The sequence below is a fragment of the Leucopleurus acutus genome (assembly GCF_964270905.1).
Source record: "Leucopleurus acutus genome assembly, chromosome: 1".
NCBI lineage: Eukaryota > Metazoa > Chordata > Mammalia > Artiodactyla > Delphinidae > Leucopleurus > Leucopleurus acutus.
Genome location: NC_139142.1, coordinates 82,899,494 through 82,920,246, shown reverse-complemented (window position 1 = coordinate 82,920,246; position 20,753 = coordinate 82,899,494). Strand labels below are relative to the sequence as shown.

Here is a 20,753-nt window from a genome sequence, read left to right as displayed (position 1 = left end):
CACCCTGGCCATGGGCGGCGTGGGGACCAGCAGGTCCCTTCGGGGCTCCGAGCATTTGACTTGGGCATTTTCCGGGTTTCCCATCGCCACGTAGCCTCGAAGCCAGCAGGACTGAAAAAAAGGCTGCAGTCCAATGTTCTCTTCCCTTTGAGGAGAAGGGCTGAGCCCGTCCGCCGGAGGGGACTCGAGAGGGCTGCCCCGGGGGTGGCCAGAAGCAGAGGTTGAAGAGGGCGGCGGGAGCGGAGAGCGCCCTCCTTGACCATCAAATGCCTCTCGTGTTTCTCTGTCTGCTAAGTGGGCTTGGACGCGCTGACCACGCGGGAGGAGGGACGGACGACGCTCGGCGGGCTCTGACCGTGCCGCCTTCATGTGGCTGCTGACGGGGACCCCGGAGGGAACGGGCATGGGGCGAAGCCTCGCCCTCTCCGCTCCCCGCCTCCCGGGCGCCGGGGCTGGCGATGTGGAGACGTGAGGGGACCCGCGGCTGCTCCGGGTTCACCAGATCTCCACCAGGCACCCGTGTGTTCCTCCGCGCTCGAGGCAGGAGAGAGTGGCGCGGAGGTCCGAGGCGGGCGCACGGGCGGGCTAAGACGGAGCTGGAGCTCCAGCCTCGCCATGGGGCATAACAGCAGCTGGATTTCCCGAAACGCCAGCGAGCCGCGCAACGCGTCGGGCGCCGGGGCTGAGGGCGCCAACCGCAGCGCGCTCGGGGAGTTCGGCGAGGCGCAGCTGTACCGTCAGTTCACCACCACCGTGCAGGTCGTCATCTTCATAGGCTCGCTGCTCGGTAAGCCGCCCGCGGGGGCGCCTCCCGGGTGGGCTTCCCCGAGGGCGCAGGCTCGGAGAGCCGGGTTCGGAGGTCGCCAGAGCCGCCGTGGGTTTCGGGGTGCGTGGCAAAACTGCAGATAGTTGAAGGAGGTTTAAGAACGTCAGGGTATCTGCAGGGAAGTTAAGCAGGGAGGGTCGACTCCAGCCCTCAAGCTGGAAGCAGAATTCCGGTAGGGCTTGGTCCCGGCTGGAGGGTGGGTTGCCTGGTCCTGGGCCCCAGGCGGCCCTTGCGGAACGCTTAGGGATGGGCACGGGGTTGTGCCTATCACATGCCTTACCTCCCGGGTGCCAGGACGGAGCTCTGGCCCGACCTCTTGTTTACAAATAGCGAGCAATGAAGCTTCTGTTTTGTTGCTGGTGACTGATGTGTTTTGCGCTCCATCTATTCCTTGTATATAATTTTTTTTTTTTTTTGCGAGCTTTATTTTGCGCGTTTTTTAAATGGCTGGCTTCTTTGGAACAGCAACCTGCTGGTAAACAAACCTGTGGAGTTAAACTCTATGTTGCCTTAGATATTTTTAAACCCTTAAACAAAACAAATCCCAATCTACTTCTTTCCCTATTTTTTGTTTATTCTGAAGTACAGCATAAAGACAGGATAAAAAACACAAAATGCCACACACAAGAAATTTAGGAATACTTGTTAGGGAAAGAAAAGATCAACGAACTGAAATGAGTGGTTAGTAAAAATGTCCACTAGTGTGAGAATTACTTGTACTTCTGGTAGTTACTCTTTAGATGATAAATGATACAATGAATATAAATTCTTGTTGACATTTGTTGAACATGTTGCATATTACTTGTAAATATGTGGCTTCCTTTAAAATATGAATTCTCTGATGTGCCGTTTATAAGGATGTAAAAAGATTGTTCGTAATTATGTGCGATATTATGGCCAAGAGCAGTCCTAAAGTTTCATAGTAGGAATAGATTACTTTTTTGTAGACACCTGTGAATTATCATGGAAACGAAGATACCCGACATCAAAAAGACTATAAAACATCAACTATACTTCAATTTTAAGAAACAGAAAAAAACAATAAATAACACAATGTAATACAAAAAAGACTATGGAAGAATTGTGTTTAGAATTTTACTTTCGCAGCTTCTCTAATTGTCATCATCCTGTCCCACTCTAGCATAATATTTATCTTCCATTTTTTGTCATGAGGGCATTTTCAGGAGTTGACATCAGTGGGGCTATGTGTAGACTTGTGTATGTTACAATGTGTTTTTATGAGTGGAATGTAAATGCACATTAACAGAGCGAAAGCTTGTGTCCCAGATATTTTCAGTATTCATTTAACAAGCAAACACTGAACGCCTACTGGGTACCAGGCACAGTGCACCGTAGATTTTTTTTTTTTTCTTTTTTTGCGGTATGCGGGCCTGTCACTGTTGTGGCCTCTCCCGTTGCGGAGCACAGGCTCTGGACGCGCAGGCTCAGCGGCCATGGCTCACGGGCCCAGCCGCTCCACGGCATGCGGGATCCTCCCGGACCAGGGCACGAACCCATGCCCCCTGCATCTGCAGGCGGACTCTCAACCACTGTGCCACCAGGGTAGCCCTGCACGGTAGATTTTTGAGCGTTAAATTCTAGTATTGTCACATTTACTTAAAGAGTAGGTTATTGGGGAGGCAGTAGAAGTGGCTGCATTTTTATGTCTGCATTTGTTCTGCATATATATATAGAGAGAATTTGGTTGTTTTGTTTTGTTTCTCCCATTGGTAACTTTAACCCTGAAGAACGATGGTGCCAGGAGAAATTTTCTCATAGTTTGACTAAAAATTTGAATACTATTGAAATAGAACAGCATGTGTATACAGGGCGGAGTAAATAGTGCACATTTAACAAATGTTCTGCTTCCCATGTACTTTCTTTTGTGGTACGCGGGCGTCCCACTGCTGTGGCCTCTCCCGTTGCGGAGCACAGGCTCCGCTCCGGACGCGCAGGCTCAGCGGCCATGGCTCACGGGCCTCGCTGCTCCGCGGCATGTGGGATGCTCCCGGACCGGGGCACGAATCCGCGTCCCGTGCATCGGCAGGCGGACTCTCAACCACTGCGACACCAGGGTAGCCCCCCATGTACTTTCAATTCTGATAACTTGCATTGGATACAGGAATTCCTAGGTAAATCTGCCCTTAATTCAACTCTTTTTCCACACAGCACTTTAATTGACATGCAAAAACTGCTTCTGTGGATGTCTTCAAAAAGGAGACTGATTTTTGCCCTTGATCTTTGGCTATGCTTGACTTGGCCTAGCGAGGATTCCTCCTTACCCATGACTTAGGCCCTCCTAAGAGACTTTTATTTGCTCCTTTTTATTTTCAGAAAAAGTATAAATATGGTTAAATTTCTAGAAATCAGAAGTCAGAGAACTTGTGAAAAATTGAAAGGCATGTCTGGTTTTCTTAAAAGCTTAACTACGTAACATTGCACTGTGCACTTGTTTCTGGTATTCTTGATTCATTGTTCTCTGAGGATTTGACCCATACAGACATATCTATGTCATCAAATCCTGGTAATGCCAGTTGAGGCTCAGAGCTTAAGTTCCAAAGCCATGTGCAGTCAGTTGCAAGGCAAATAAACTTGGGAAGCCTAGTTTCATGAAGCCCAAAAATAGAGAAAAATTATCCCAGAAGAATCTAGAAGGCTGAAAAGTAAATGGAGGATGGAATAGTGTCTAGAATAGCATGTGACACTGGTTTAATCTACTTGTTTCCTCTGTGCCCAAACATGGACAAATGAGTTTTTTCCCTTTACATAAATTCAAACATACTTCCCATATTCTCTACATAGAATTTTTCATTGGAATTTCCAGAGGCCTACTATTATGTGAAAATAATTTCTTTGTACTGTTGACATCTTACAGCTCTTTTTGAAAAGTGTTTTACTGCCCTGTATGAGGGAAAATCCCCAACAACTTTTAATAACTATAATATATCCAACCATAGGGGACGTTATTTGCTGTGTTGAAAATGAACTCGAGAATTATATATAATATTGTTCAAATAATGCCTTTTGGAGGTTTGTGTGAGCTAGTGTCTCAGCCTTCTTTATGCAACATCTTGGAATATCTTCAGATATACCATAGATTTTGAAAGAGAGTCAAATAATTTAGATTGCCCTTTGATAAATATATGGCGCACACCACTTTTAGTAGTGACCAATGTGAAATCAAGGACTCAGAAAGAATTGGAACCATCATTTCCAATAAATGTTTTGCATTTTACTCCTCAGAGTTGATCTTTCTCTTTCTTTTTCCCCACTGTCTTTGGATTCACAATCCAAGTGCCTGGAAAGCTGGACCCCTCTCTGGTGCTTTGACTTGAAAAAGGTCAGTGGTTGTGACCTAGTCTGTTACCTCTAAGCTCCTTCTGGACAAATTGCCTGTTATCTGTTGTTATCATCATTGGAGGCATTTAGGAGATTTTTATAAATGCATTTGCTCTTATTTAAAGAAAATCAGCACTGTAGACAACAGCCAAGAAGTATGTCTCCTACCCTGAAATTTATTTTAAAATAGAGATATCAGCCTGCCTTCCTCTTGCCAAACCACTGTATGTATGGTCTCTGTGTTTAACCTGTGTCCCCTTTCCTTAGCAATAGTCTGTAGTGAACCTTTGGGAAGTTGATGACCCCAAGTAAAGGTCCAAGTTTTCTGTTGTCTGATTCCTTGAGGTGGTTATTGAAGTAATCATTTCAAAGGAAAGGGGGGGGTGGTTACTTGTTGAATTGATTTCACAGGTGATATGGAGAAACACCGTTTTTGCTCATGGTAGTCTATAATATTTCAACTAAGTTATATTGGGCACCAGCAGTGTTCATGGTACTCGTTTGACAGAGAAATATACTTGTGCTTTTGATACTAGTTGAAATTAACCAGATAACAGCTGGATAATTCTTGGAGTTCCTTAGTTAAATGTTTGATAGAAACAATGTTACTACCAGTTTGTGCTCATAATGCATAATTACTAGGATGATTTTCATAATTATATAAATAATATGTTAGCTATAATTATAGCCAATAGTAATGTAATGTCAACAGTCTAAATATATATATATATAAAACAATATATGATAACAAATATATTGGCCATAATTATAGCCAATGATAATGTAACTATCAACAGCCTTATTATACCTGCTTTTTCTGTTTCTGGTGTGCCTAGAAATGTAGTAGACTACAGCAAGAATAAGGTGTCCTGAATTGACCTAAGGAGTTTGAAATGGTGAGGTCAATAGTTATCAGCCTGAGTAGATGAACTCCTAATATACTGACTCAAACTGCCTCATGTTGCCATTGATTTCCATATGCTGTATGCATTCTGCCACCCCACTGTTTTGTAATGTAATACGTTAAGCACAGGAAAGCAGTCTGGCCTCCATGTGAATGAAATACTTTTGGTAACCCTTTGCTTCTCCTTTCTAGGCCTTCAATGGACAGCTTCTACTTTCCAATGCTTCTGGAAATTAAATTCTATGAAAACTTAAAAAACTTTATCAAGATTAAAATTCATATATTACACATTTCAGCCAATTATAGTATACAGGTCAATGGTTTTTAATATATTCACAGAATTATGTAACCATCACCACTATGGAATCCCAGGAAATTTTTATCACCCCCTCCAAAGAAATCACATTCGCATTAGTAGTTGCTTCCCGTTTTCCCCAAGTACCCTGAGCCCCAGCCAACCGCTAATCTACTTTCTGTCTCAGTGGATTTGCCTCTACTGGACATTTCTTATGTATGGAGTCATAAAATCAGTGGTTCTTTGTAATTGGCTTCTTTCACTTAGCATAATGTTTTCAAGGTTCATTCATGTTGTAGCAGATACTTCATTCCTTTTCTGAGGCTGAATAATATTCCATTGTATGGATATACCACCTTTTCTTTATCCATTCACCAATTGATGGACATTTGGGTTGTTTCCACTTTTTGGCTGTTATTAATAATGCTGCTCTGAACATTTGTGTAGTTTTTGTGTGGACATAATATTTTCAGTTCTCTTGGGTATTTAGCAAGAGTGAAACTTCTGGGTCATATGGTAACTCTAAGTTTATCCTTTTTTAGGAACTGCCAGACTGCTTTCCAAAGTGGCTGTGTCATTTTCTATTGCTACCAACACTGTATCAGGGTTCTAATTTCTCCACATCCTCGCCAGCGTTTGTTATTATTTGTCTTTTTGGTTATAGCCATCTTAGTGGGTGTTAAGTGGTGTCTCATTGTGGTTTTGATTTGCATTTTCCTAGTGACTAATGATGTTGAGCATCTTTTCATGCTCTTATTGGCCATTTGCATATCTTCTTTGGAAAAATGTTTGTTTAGATCTTTTGCCCATTTTTAACTTGGGTTGTCTTCCTGTCAGTGAGTTGTAAGAGTTCCTTCTACAGCTGACCCTTCAGCAATGTGGGGGATAGGGCCATCGACCTTTGGGCAGTCAAAAATCCAAGTATAACTTTAGTCAGCCCTCTGTATTCATGGTTCCAGCATCCGTAGAATTAACCAACCGTGGATCATGTAGAACTGTAGTACGTATTTAGTGTAAAAAAAATCTGCATATAAGTGGGCCCACGTAGTTCACACCTGTGTTGTTCAAGGGTCAACTGTGTATTCTGGGTACTAGACCCTTATTGATACATGATTTGCAAGTATTTTCTCCCATTTTGTGGGTTGTCTTTTCATTTTCTTACTGGTGTCCTTTGAGGCACAAAAGTTTTAAATTGTGATGAAGTCCAATTTATCTAAAATTTTTTGCTGTTGTGCTTTTGGTTTCATTTCTAAGACACCATTGCCTAATCAAAAGTCATGAATATTTACTCTTATGCTTTCTTCTAAGTGATTTACAGTTTTAGCTCTTACATTTAGGTCTTTGGTCCATGTACATTAATTTTGTACATACTGTGAACTAGGGGTCCCAGCACCATTTGTTGAAAAGACGCTTCTTTTCCCATCGAATTGTCTTGGCACTCTTGTTGATCCTGTGAAAACTTTTGTTACCATTGTCCCACTGAAGGATTTTCATAAACCTTTGACAAGGAATAAGTAAGAGGAAAATAAATCTTTTCCCCCACTGGCAATTTACTTTATGTGCTGTAAAAACATGATCTAGAGACTTCTCTGGTGGTCCAGTGGTTAAGACTCCGTGCTTCCAATGCAGGGGGCACGGGTGGCATCCCTGTTCAGGGAACTGAGATCCCACATGCCATGCAGCGTGGCCAAAAAAAGAAAAGAAAAAAAACCCAAAATCTAGAAACAGACTTTCCCAGAGGCAGGGAGATGAATGACCTATCCAGTGTATTAATAGAGACATACTTAAATATAATCAGTTAATTGCTTTTTTCTGTGTTTCCTGGATTCTTCTACCTAGTCTAGCAATTAGACCCCTTTTCATGTGTGCTAATGTGCCTTGTCTCTGTTAGGGCTCGGTCATTTGTAACTGCTAGGATGTTAGTAAATGATCTGGCTACATCATAACTCTGCTACACTGCTGTCATCTAAAGCAGCTAACTCCAAGAATAATTGCAACAATTTCACCTTTACAAAGGTTTCTACAGCAGTGAGCTCATTCGAGCAGAAAGACTAAAGTTTGGTCCACTGTTTTTTCTTTTATCTAATCCTGTTTTGTTCTGGACCTCAGTCTGTGGTCTCGTGCTAAGGAAATACAGAACTCCTTTGTTTAGGATTAGAAATGTAACCCTCTCCAATCAGAGCAGTGTTTATATCATGTTATAATATTCTTTTACAGGTATACCTTGTTTTATTGTGCTTCACTTTATTATGCTTCAAAGATAATAGAGTTTTTTTTAACAAACTGAAGGTTGTGGTAACCCTGTGTTGAGCAAGTCTTTTGGTTCCATTTTTCCAATTGCATTTGTTCACTTTGTGTCTTTGTGTTACATTTTGGTAATTCTTACAATATTTCAAACTTTTTCATTATTATTATAATATTTGTTATGGTGATCAGTGATCTTTGATGTTACTGTTTTAATTGTTTGCGGATGCTACGAACTGTGCCCATGTAAGTCTGCAAACTTAATCCATAATGTTGTGTGTGTCCTGACCAATATACTGCCTGGCCATTCCCGTCTCTCCCCCTCTCCTCAGGCCTCCCTATTCCCTGAGACACAGCAATACTGAAATTAGGCCAGTTAATAATCCTGCATTGGCCTCTAAGTGCTCCAGTGAAAGGAAGAGTTGCATGTGTCTCACTTTAAATCAAAAGCTAGATGATTAAGCTCAGTGAGGAAGGCATGCCGAATGTTGAAATAGGCCAAAAAAAAAAAAAAAAGACTCTTGTGCCAAACAGTTAGCCAAGTTGTAAATGCAAAGGAAAAGTTTTTGAAGGAAATTAGAAGTGCTACTCCAGTGAACACACAAATGGTAAGAAAGAGAAGCAGCCTTATTGCTGATATGGAGAAAGTTTTGTTTGGATAGGCGATCTTACCAGCCACAACATTCTCTTAAGCCAAAGCCTAATCCAGAGCAAGACCCTAACTTTATTCAATTCTGTGAAGGCTGAGAGAGGTAAGGTAGCTGCAAAAGAAAAGTTTGAAGCCAGCAGAGGTTGGTTCATGAGGTTTAAGGAAAGAAGCCATCTCTATAACATAAAAGTGCAAGGCGAAGCAACAAGTGCTGATGTAGAAGCTGCAGTAAGTTATGCAGAAAATCTAGCTAAGATAATGAATGAAAGTGGCTACACTAAACTATAGATTTTCAATGTAGAAAAAACAGCCTTTGGTTGGAAGAAGATGCCATCTAGGACTTTCACAGCTAGAGAGAAGTCAATGCCTGGCTTCAAGCTTCAAAGAACAGGCTGACTCTCTTGTTAGGGGTTAATACAGCTGATGACTTGGAAGTTGAAGCCAATACTCATTTACCATTCTGAAAATCCTATAGCCCTTAGGAATTATGCCACATCTATTCTACCTGTGCTCTGTAAATGGAACAACAAATCCTGAATGACAGCACATCTATTTACAACATGGTTTACTGAATATTTTTTTTTGTGGGGGGAGCTATCTTTTTATTTTATTTTTTAAATTTTGATTGGAGTATAATTGCTTTACAATGTTGTGTTAGTTTCTGCTGTACAATAAAGTGAAGCAGCTATAATTTACTGAATAGTTTAAGCCCACTGTTGAGATCTACTGCTCAGAAGAAAAGATTCCTTTTAAAATATTACTGCTCATTGACAGTGAGCTCTTGGGCACCTAGTCGCCCAAGAGCTCTGTTGGAGATGTACAATGAGATTCATGTTGTTTTCATGCCTGCAAACACAACATCCATTCTGCAGCCCATGGATCAAGAAGTACTTCAGACTTTCAAGTCTTATTCTTTAAGAAATACATTTTGTAGTGTTATAGCTGCCATGGATTGTGATTCCTCTGATGGCTCTGGGCAAAGTAAATTGAAACCTCCTGGAAAGGATTCACCATTCTAGATGCCCTTAAGAACATTTGTGATTAATGAGAAGTCAAAATAGCAACAATTAACAGAAGTTTAGAAGGAGTTGATTCCAAGCCTCATGGATGGCTTTGAGGGGTTCAAGACTTCAGTGGAGGAAGTGATCGCATTTGTGGTGGAATAGCAAGAGGACTAGAATTTAGAAGTGGAGCCTGAAGATGTGATTGAATTGCTGCAATCTCATGATAAAACTTTAATGAATGAAGAGTTGCTTCTTATGTATGAGCAAAGGAAGTGGTTACCTGAGATGGAAGTTACTCCTGGTGAAGATTCTAGGAAGACTTTTGAAATGACAACAAAGGATTTAGAATATCACACAAATTTAGTTGATAAAGCAGTGGCAGGGTTTGAGAGGATTGATTCCAGTTTTGAAAGAAGTTCTGTGGGTAAAATCCTATCAAACGGTATTATTATGTGGTACAGAGAACTCATTCGTGAAAGGAAGAGTCAATCAATGTGGCCAACTTCACTGTTGTCTTGTTTTAAGAAACTGCTGCAGCCCCCCCAGCCTTCAGCAACCACCACCCTGATCAGTCAGCAGCCATCGACGTGGAGGCAAGACCCTCACCAGCAAAAAGATTATGGCTTGCTGAAGGCTCAGGTGATGGTTAGAATTTTTTAGCAATAAAGTATTTTTTTAATATATCTGAACACCTATTAAATAGATTTTCTCTTTTAGACACTCTATTTTACAAACACCATTAGGTATAATTAGTAAAGTAGTATGAACAATAAAGTTTGTAGATATTTTTAAAAAGAGTTTGGAATAAAATGTACCCATTGAAAAATTTTGAAATATGGCAATAAAGTATTTTTTAAATTAAGGTATGTACATTGTTTTTCTAGACATGCTATTGCACACTTCATAGTCTACAGTATAGTATAAACATAACTTTTATATGTACTGGGAAACCAAAAAATCCATGTGACTCGCTTTACTGCAGTATTCCCTTGATTGCATTGGCCCAGAACTGAACCCACAGTATCTCTGGGGTATGTCTGCATATGTTGACAGTTAAGGTATAGTAGAACATTTTTGATGCTGGTAGACAAAGCAACTAATTTATTGTTTGGAATTTTCATCTTTAATTAAATTTTTTTTTTTTTTTGGTCCTAAAGTCTCAACTCCAAATATTCACGGTTCTACAAGAAATATCCTTTTTACTGGGTGGAATTTTTTAGGAAGGCAGGAAATTTGTTTCAAAATGGGAACAAACAGATGTGGCTTTGTTTTTCTCGGGTGTCCAAGTCTCTGAAATTATCTCTTCTGCAGAGTTTGCCAAAGAGTTTCTCTACATGTCATTTTTCTGAACACGCCATTTAGATTGGTTGTGACTGGAAGCTATTGTGAAAACCATTTTATTGTCGAGGAACTTCCAGATTGGCTGGGCGGAAAGTCTTTATCAGTCATAAAGTGTAAAAACTTAGAGGAATTTTTGGCTAGGCTGAAAGGCATGAGTGACTCTAGGTGAAATTTAGAAGTAAGGATTTACCCTAGGCAAAACTAAAAAGTAAGAAAACTATCCTCGGAGAATCAACACCCACTTTCAGAGTTTTTATGTTCTCGTATTCACTCCATCTCTTTTCAGATACCTCTTGGTTTCTTCTTGTCCTTGTGGGTGCCCAGTGACCTTGTCCTGAATTACTTACTTGCCCTCTCTCTTCCAAACTTAACAGAAATTGAATTCCATTCCTTCATGGTGGCATGCTAAATAAATAAACCACTTTCGATGTACATGTTAACAGATGTTATTGCATTAATACATTGACCATTAAGGGTACTTTAAAAAAAAGAAGTTTACTATCTTAAGCAAAAAGGGTGACTAAGTTGAGCATTTCATATATTTGACAGGTGTTGAGGAGAAATGGGTGGAGTGGATCTTTTTGGAGCCTCTAGTGACATCATCATATAGGCAAGCCTGTTATTGCATGTAGGGCATTTAGAAAAGTTGAGGGTATAAGCATACACCTGGCATGTAAAGGAGCAGGAGGGTATCAGTTGATACTAGTGTCTTATTCTTTTTTTTTTATAGTTTTAATTCCCTCTTTTATAATTTAAAATATTATTTCAGATCGTTGTCTTGGGATGCTTATTGTGTCTGCTGATTCTCTCTTATGGTGGATCATTTCCTTGAATGTTTGTAAGTTTTTGATTGTGAGTCCATCTCCTTTTTCTGAAAGGGACTGTGAGGTCTTGGCTGCAGAAGTGGCCTCCAGAACAGTCTCACGTTTGCTCCTGCCAGGTGTTACAGGGTTGTCACTAGCCCAAGATCTCAACCACAGGAACAGGCACATTTCCTTGCCATCTCTCTGAGGTAGAGGATACAGTTTTCACTCTCTCTTTCACTGAGGTGGCCACTCTTTGAGGATTCTGGATTTATGCAGGGCTTTCCATTCCAGCTACCTGCTTCAGGGGGGTCCAGGCTCATTCAGTCTGTGTGTGGGTGTTGAAACCCAAAGTTAGCTGTGAGGGCCTAGTTCCTGGTCTGAAAATCACTCCTCAGTGCAAGCTCTCGGGTCTCTCTTTTAGGCAACTGGGGATTTCCTTTTATTTCTTATAAATTCAGCTATGAACTTAAAGATGTCTTTTGTTTTATCCAGCACTTCTAGTTGTTTGTAGCAGTGTTCTGAGTTCTGCCACGTTGCCGGAATCGGAAGTTGGCGAATAAGCAAAACATATTAAAAAGAAGGTGGGATGATTGCTAGATTTGATTCTAGGAGATATGCCACCATCAAATGGGGTGGTGGCATCAGGTCAGAATAAGAATACCTTGAAAGATTAAGGAAAATAAGTTAGAAAGTGGATGAGGGAAGTGAGCTCAAGTAAGTTTAGGAATCTAGACTAATGAACATTAAGAGTATGTCAGCCATAAAAAGGAATGAAATTGGGTCATTTGTAGAGACGTGGATGGATCTAGAGACTGTCATACAGAGTGAAGTAAGTCAGAAAGAGAAAAACAAATATCGTATATTAACGCATATATGTGGAACCTAGAAAAATGGTACAGATGAACCAGTGTGCAGGGCAGAAATAGAGACACAGATGTAGAGAACAAACGTATGGCTACCAAGGGGGGAAAGTGGCAGGGGGAGGGTAGTGGTGGGATGAATTGGGAGATTGGGATTGACATATATACACTAATATGTATAAAATAGATAATAAAAACCTGCTGTGTAAAAAAATAAATAAAATTCAAAAAAATGCAAGTAAGATAGACTAGAGAAAAATATAACAAAATATTAATAATGTGGATGGGCTTTATGGGTAAATGAACATGTACTATATTCATATTCATAATAAAAAATAAAATGAGATAATGTATGTAAAAAATAAGAACATTAAGAATATGTATATTTGTTTATATATTGCTGATATTTGACCATTTCAAACATTTGACCATTTTTTTTACTACAACTTCATATGGTTCAAACTGAGTTTTTTTTTTTAAACATTTGGGTCAACATAAATTAGGGTTAATAGCATATTTTTAAAAATTTATTTATGAAAGCTACCTGATTACAAAATATTAGAATAGAATATTTATGATATACAAATTCAAGTTGGATATGAAGAATGGAATCCCTGTTTTGCAGGCGGGGGGTTACCTGGGGAGTGTAAAGCAGTCTAAAGTTAAGTGGGAGATTTTGAAAGAAGAGTGTTGAAACCCATGTATATTAAAATACCTGTTTCTGTTAAACAGTGTGGGACTTCCGTAAATTTTTATTGAATGGATGAGTGAGTAAAATTTGTGTTTTTGTTACTTTACACTCATAAAACATTAAAATTTTTTCTCTTTCCTTGTAATCCCATAGTTCCTGGGTGTCTGAGAATGTAGCTCCTAGGTCAAATGCAGAACCCACAACTTTGAGGGTTAATAGGATAGAGGTTGGGGGCACACTTGGGATTTTTAACCAAAATAGTCTTAAACCTAGTTTTAACCATTATACTTGAACTAGTGCTATACCTGTTGTGTAACTGACTATCTCCTGGATGACTCCTTTTCCTAGACTTAGGTCAATTAGTAATTGCAGGACTTAATTTTATGCAGTCTTTTTTGTTTTGTTTTTGCGGTACGTGGGCCTCTCACTGTGTGGCCTCTCCCACTGTGGAGCACAGGCTCCGGACGCTCAGGCTCAGCGGCCATGGCTCACGGGCCCAGCCGCTCCGCGGCATGTGGCATCTTCCCGGACCAGGGCACGAACCCGTGTCCCCTACATTGGCAGGCGGACTCTCAACCACTGCGCCACCAGGGAAGCCCAATTATGCAGTTTTGATTTGTGTTAGTTTAATTCTACTAAAATTCTACCATGAGGCTAGGGCATTATAAAGGATTACTGACAAAGGGAAAATAAGCAAAATAAAGCTTCCTTTAACACACTGTAAGGCATGGACAAGACTGAATAAGCCAAGGGTGTAGCCCTGAACCCTCTTAATTAACATCCCCCTCCCTCCAATATGTACACACACACACACACACACACACACACACACACACACACACACACACACACACACACACACACACACGATTTCTTTCAGGAGGCCTCTAGAACCAAAAACTCTTGAATGTTCCTGCTCAGGAATTTTGTTGTTTTCTTTTGCTTTTGCATTTACAAGCAGTTTCCAGGGAAATGCCTTCAAATGGACTCAAGCAATATTTTCATTGGTGGCCACACTTGATTCTGAGGAATCTTGGAAACTTCTTTTGGGCCTACGTTGAAAACTTGCTTCACCAAATCTGAGACACCTGAAAAACTTTCAGGTTAATTTGAACCACTAATGTCTAGGCACCTTAGCACTTAAAATAAATTTCTAGTAATGGTTTAACATCAGTTTTAGAACTCATTTTTTTAAAAAAAATTATTATTTCTGATGAAAGGTTTCTCCGGAGGGGCAAAATTATAGAAGTAGAGGCAAAGCATGAAACCTATAAGGTTTCTCTTTTGGGCTTCTCTTTCTCCTTTTTTTGAGAGGTTTTAAAAATGCAGAAAAAATATTAACAAATTACAAGCCCACCTTCAGAAATAACAAATGGCAACATTTTGTCATATTTCCTATATTTTTTATTTTATAAAAATAAAATGTTATAGGTACATTTGAATCTCCCCTCGTGCCTCTCCCTAGTCCAGTTGCCTCCTTCTCTTCCAGCGCTGATGGCTACACTGAATTGGGTATCTAGTGTAAACTTCCTCCCTGTCTGTGTCCTGGTGGTGCTGCCTGATGCTGGCCTGCAATCAGGTTTTTGCCAGTTGATGCTTAGTCGGCACCTGTGGCAGGGATAGATGACTCCATGTGCATTGTTGATTTCCAAGTAATGGTCACCTTACCTAGGAAGACAATATATGTGGGCAGTTTAGGACCTTCATAGAGGGTCTTTAATAGGGAAAGACAAGGAGAGTTTTGCTAATGGGAGATGGATGCTTCCTGTGCAATGCAGGTACCCTTGACTCACCTGCCAAATGGTAACTACCAATCAGAATACTGCTTTAGCCTTACCTTTACACTGGGTTTTGTAGTTTATAACAATACCACATTATTCCGGTCGATCATAATATGAATTATGAAATAATGTAGGCATAAATTTTGCGTTTTTATTTTCTCAACGCATCCTTTCCCTCTAACAGCACTGCCCTCCCTCAACAACTCATGTTCATACACTGGGGAGCCTCCCAGTATTTATCAGGGCTCTTAATTGCAAACAACAGAGCCTATTGTCAAAAGAAGACACAGCTATAAAAGCATTCAGGAAACGAAAACATTTTATTTACAAAGATGGATTGCAAGGGAGTTCAGGTTTTTGAAGGACTGGCTTGACAAATGAAATATACAACAAACAGTTATTTTAAAAGAAAGCAACCACAAGATTACCACATTTACAGTTCCTATGTTCAGTGTGGGGGAAAAAAGCAGTTATCTCACGTGAGTGTTGTAACCTCAAAGATTGTGTCATGTCTTTGGATGGCAGCACTGTAAAAGTCAAAGTTGCAATACAATAAAGTTGTTTTTATCAGGAGTCAGTAAGTTACAGGAAAGGTTCACTATTTCAGTTATTTTGGGGACCAGAGCTAGATAGTGTGATCCTGTGTCTTTTTACTGTTTTTATTTTGGGGGAGGGGTGGGGCTCAGGGAGCAGGTGTATGTTTGTTTTCTCCTGACCAGGGAACCTAAAGTGCACATTTTTGCATAATGTAGCAGGGCAAGGTGCTTTACTTCTACACCAAACTAGCCAGTTGATGAAGAAAGAAATTTCTTTCAGGGTATTAGGTTGCTTACAGAATTTATGGGATTCAGGGAACCAAGCGTGGATGCTACAGAGCTAGGGGCACAGTTAGGAAATATGCACAGCCATACCACTAGTTCTAGCAGAAATGAAGCTGTTGTCATGTACCACCAGTGATGTAGGGATTAGACTCTAGAACCCTACGACATAGCTGGCCCCGAAGAACAAAAGGTATCTGTAATCCTCCTGTACTTACGAGAAAACTTGATGACTGCACCAGCCACCACCTCACATTAATCATGCCTGCTTTTCTTGGGAACATGTGCTGGGCAGAACTTGGATATAAGCCTGCGCTCTAACTGCAAGACAGTCTGCGAAGTAGTAATTTTAGCTTTCTAGCCTTTGTAGCAGAGGGTAGCAGATGGTTGGAAGATTATGGAATGAATATTTAGTGAACCAAACTGTAGTATTTACTGCTTTCTACTTTGTGTGGTTCCTTATATGACTGCCCTTCTCAATACTCTGCTTAGCCCCACACCTTGGAGGTAGTGGTGGGCACATGACCCAGGCCTTGCTGGTCCCAGGATCCTATTTACCTGTTTTCAGTGATTAGTCCAGGAATGGGTCGTGGGAATCTAAGCTTGGTCAAAGCCCTTGATATAGAGATGCTGTTAGAGAAGCCCTCTTTTTCAAAGGGGCTGCTAAGCAGGGATAAAGGAAGCCCAGAACCATCTGGTCAGTAGAGAATGAGGGCAGAGATGAGGGTGAGAGGAGGTTGAAGGGTGGAGGGAGACAGAGAAAGTATTCTGATGATACTGTGTGAGTCCCTCGAGGTCCTGAACCTGTGTTCTCCAATTACATGAAGCAAAAAAACCCAACATCTCCCTTTTTGCTTAAACTTTCGTGAGTTGGCTTCCTGTCACGCACAGCAGAAATATCCTGATTGATTTCTATAGTATTGTTGTCACCATATCCTGCATTTGTGTAAACATGTTCAGAGGGGGAGTGACTTGCTCGTGAGCACACTCCCACAGCCAGGCAGGGCCTGATGCCATGAACGTCTGATCCCCATGAAAGAAGAGTGGCCGAAACCCAGAGCCCTGAGTTGACCAGGAACCAGAGACGGGCTGGCAGCTGGAGAGATGCTCATGGACACTGAGGGTGACTATAAGTCTGGCAGTGCAAGAGGTCAGGAGTGGAAAGTCGTTCAGGATCGTAGAGGAGGCTGGAAGCTGCATGTGCACGTGCAGGGGCAGAAGCCCAGAGGAGACTCTACTGGACCAGGAAATCAGTGACATTGGTCCTGAATCAGCACAGAGCTTCTGATGCTTTTTCTCTCTCAGTTAAACATTGTTTAAAAAAAATGAAGTTACTTACACATAAATAGTTATTAACAGTTAATTAATATAAAAATTTAGGGACCAGGAAAAAAAAAATCTATCTGTGTTAGAAAAGGGGAAAACTGCCATTGTTAGATGCAGCGTCCCAGGAGATGATGAGCTCACCAGGCTCTGGATCATAAGCTGGCTTCTGTTTCCAGAGTGTTTATAGAGCTTCTGGGGAGGTCAGCGGGCAAGGCTGTGGCTGAGTCCTGGGAAACACAACCCTTATCACAGTCAGTTGTGGGGTGTGGATGACGTCCACAGACGCCTGGCAGGTATATGGTTGGGGAAATGAGCTGCTCCCCGTTTTCTGCTTTGAATTTCACCATGGCCAGTGTCCAGCTCTCAGGATGGTTGAAGCAGATCACTTCTGTGGGGGGTGAAATGCGTATCCTTAGTTGATCCAAGCCCAGGGCATGGGTGGGACAGCAGGAGATTCGTCAGCACAAAGTCCAGGCATTCAAGTGCAGGGAAGAACCTGGGCCAGACTCATGTGAGCATTGTCAAGTTAAACAAACAATTCATAAGTTCGTTCTCGAAGTCTGTGAGTCTGTTTCTGTTTTGTAAATAAGCTCATTAGTATCATTTTTTAGACTCTGTATGTAAGCTATATCATATGATTTTTGTCTTTGTCTGCCTTACTTCACTTCGTATGATAATCTCCAGGTCCATCCATGTCATTGCAAATGGCATTATTTCATTCTTTTTTTAAATAAATAAATAAATTATTTATTTATTTATGGCTGTGTTGGGTCTTTGTTGCTGCACATGGGCTTTCTCTAGTTGTGGCGAGTGGGGGCTACTTTTCGTTGTGGAGCACGGGCCTCTCACTGCGGCGACCTCTCCCGCCGCAGAGCACGGGCTCCAGGCGTGCGGGCCCCAGCAGCTGTGGCTCCTGGGATCCAGAGCGCAGTCTCAGCAGCTGAGGCACATGGGCTCAGCTACTCTGAAGCATGTAGGACCCTCCTGGACCAGGGCTCGAACCCGTGTCCCCTGCATTGGCAGGCAGATTCTCAACCACTGCACCACCAGGGAAGCCCTATTTCATTCTTTTTAATGGCTGAGTAATATTCCATTGTATGTATGTACCACATCTTCTTTATCCATTCATCTGTTGATGGACATTTAGGTTGCTTCCATGTCTTGGCTATTGTAAACAGTGCTGCAGTGAACATTGGGGTGCATGTATCCTTTCAAATCATGTTTTTTCCCCAGAAATATGCCCAGGAGTGGGATTGCTGGATCATATGGTAGCTGTTATTTTTAGTTTTTAAAGGAACCTCCATACTGTTCTCCATAGTGGCTGTACAAATTTATATTCCCACCAACAGTGTAGAAAGGTTTCCTTTTCTCTACACCCTCTCCAGCATTTATTGTTTGTAGATATTTTGACAGGTGTGAGGTGATATCTCATGGTAGTTTTGATTTTCATTTCTCTAATAATTAGCAGTGTTGAGCATCTTTTCATGGTTACAGGGTGGGGGGGAGGGATAGACTGGGAGTTTGGGATTGACATATAAACACTACTATATTTTAAGTAGATAACCAACAAGGACCTACTGTATACTACAGGGAACTCTGCTCAATATTCTGTAATAACCTAAGTGGGAAAAGAATTTGAAAAAGAATAGGTACATGTATATGTATAACTGAATCACTTTGCTGTACGCCTGAAACTAACACAACATTGTTAATCAACTATGATCCAATATAAAATAAAAATTAAAAAAAAAAGACAGTACAAAGGCAGAAGGCACACAGAAAGTGGCAGAAGGTGGAAAGAAGCAAAGCAGAGAGGTCCCACATAGTTTGTGAATCACCTTTCAGTTGAACATGCCAAGTTCAATACTTGTAAAGGCCATTGTCCTTGCTGTTCTCTCTGCCCTGGAATGTTCTTCCGTAGACACATCCTGTGGCTGGCTTGTGTTCATCCTTTAAATTGCAGCTCAGATGTCCCCTCTCTACTTCTATCACATCATCCTGTTTATTTCCTTTACAGCAGTTACAACCTTAGAGATTGTCTTGCTTGTTCAGTGTTCTATCTCTCTCCATTAGAATGCAGAGCCATGAGGATACAGAATTTGTTTAATGCACTGCTGTGTCTCCAGCATCAGGAAGAGTGCCTGGCATATAGTTGTTGCTCAGTAAGTGTTTATTGAATGAGATTCTTGGGGACAATTAAACAGAACAATTAATTAAATAGCTACTATCTTGATGTACATGCGTAGGAGCTTTCTGACCTTGAATTTTGCCCACAGCCAGGACTCAGATACACACAGTCATATCCAGTGGCTGGGAGCGGTGCTCATAAAAGGCAGATATCTGGAGGGACAGCAGGTCTCTTGATAGGAAATCCACAAGGACATACGTTATAGCCTGATTTAATTTAGAGCAAGCCTGTGAAATAAGACAGGCAGCGTTTTGAACCTGGCAGCATAATGTGTATGAGGATGTCACTATAGCTTTCAGAGGCTTTTGGATCCTAGACAAAGAATGATTGCTGAAGCAGCCTGGGGCCATGATGCTCCCTGTGGGAGAGTGGCTAAGAGGCAGTGTTGCCATCAGGGAGCTACAGGTGGCATTTGGCTGCCTATACTGAGACAGGTGGCTCCTAGGTGTGTGAGATCAGAGTGGTACGCTGGAGTTTCTATCAACTGTCAGGGAACTACCATCCATCCTTCCACCTGTCCATCTGGGAAGCTCCGTGGTGGGAATGGGGATGTGAATAAGGTCTGAAAACAACAAACAGAATATTTTGACTCTAGCCAAGTGTTATGGGTTGTGCACCCCTATCCCCCCAAAAAGATATGTAGGAGTCCTGACCCACAGTACCTCAGGGTGTGACCTTATGTGGCAGTAGCGTCATTGCAGATGTAAGCACTTTCAATGGGGTCATACTGGAGTAGGGTGGGCCTTTAATCCAACACGACTGGTGTCCTTAAAAGAAGGCAAAGTGAAGACAGACACATGGGGGAACAGAGAAAGAGGTGAAGGCAGAGATGGAGTTACGCATCTGTAAGCCAGGGAACACCAAAGGTTGCTGGCAAGCCATCGGAAGCTAGGAAGAGGCGAGGAAGGATTCCCCTACTGGTTTCAGAGGGAGCATGGCCCAGCTAACACCTTGATTTCAGAGTTCTAGCTTCCATAACTGTGAGACAATAAATTTCTGTTGTTTTAAGCCACCCGGTCTGTGGTACTTTATTTTGGCAGCCATAGTAAACTAATACGCCAAGGCAACCAGTGAATATTAAGTTGAAAACCCTGATTTTTGCACAACTAAAAGCAGCGGGTTTTATAAATGAGTCAGACCAAGTATCTTCAGCTATCAGAATTCAATCAGTGTAATAAAGTCTGGTCATCACCTCTTCAACTGGTGTACACACAGCTTTCAGCACCTTTTTAAAAATTAAACCTTTTATTTTGAGGTAATTGTAGATTCACATGCAGTTTAAGAAATAATACAGAGAGAAGCTAGGTACCTGTTACCCAGTTTCCCCCAGTAGTACCTGTGTGGCCCGTGTGTATGGTGGGTACAATATCATAACCAGGATGTTGATGTCAATACAGTCAAGATACAGAACATTTCCATCACAGCAAGGATTCCTCTTGTTGCCCTTTTGTAACCACATCCACTTTCCTCTCACTCCCACCCCTTCTTACTCGGCAACCACTAATTTGATCTCAATTTCTATAATTTTGTCATTTCAAGAGCATTATATAAATGCAGTAATATAGTGTATAACCCTTTGGGATTGGTTTCTTCACTCCATATAATCCCCTGAAGACTGATCTAAATTGTGTGTGTCAATGGTTTGTTCCTTTTAATTTCAATTCCATTTATATGACTTCTT

At 41.4% G+C, this 20,753-nt stretch overlaps 1 protein-coding gene across 1 annotated transcript in view; it reads left to right on the top strand.

Annotated features, from left to right (window-relative positions):
• Positions 1 to 615: 615 nt before the first annotated feature.
• GPR176 (G protein-coupled receptor 176) overlaps positions 616 to 20,753 on the top strand; it is a gene marked incomplete at both ends in the record, with an annotated part of 87,682 nt that continues 67,544 nt past the window's right edge. Inside the window, one exon of the mRNA XM_082856981.1 lies at positions 616 to 787. Within this exon, the coding sequence (XP_082713107.1) occupies positions 616 to 787 (172 nt within the window). The remainder of the gene's footprint in view (positions 788 to 20,753) is intronic.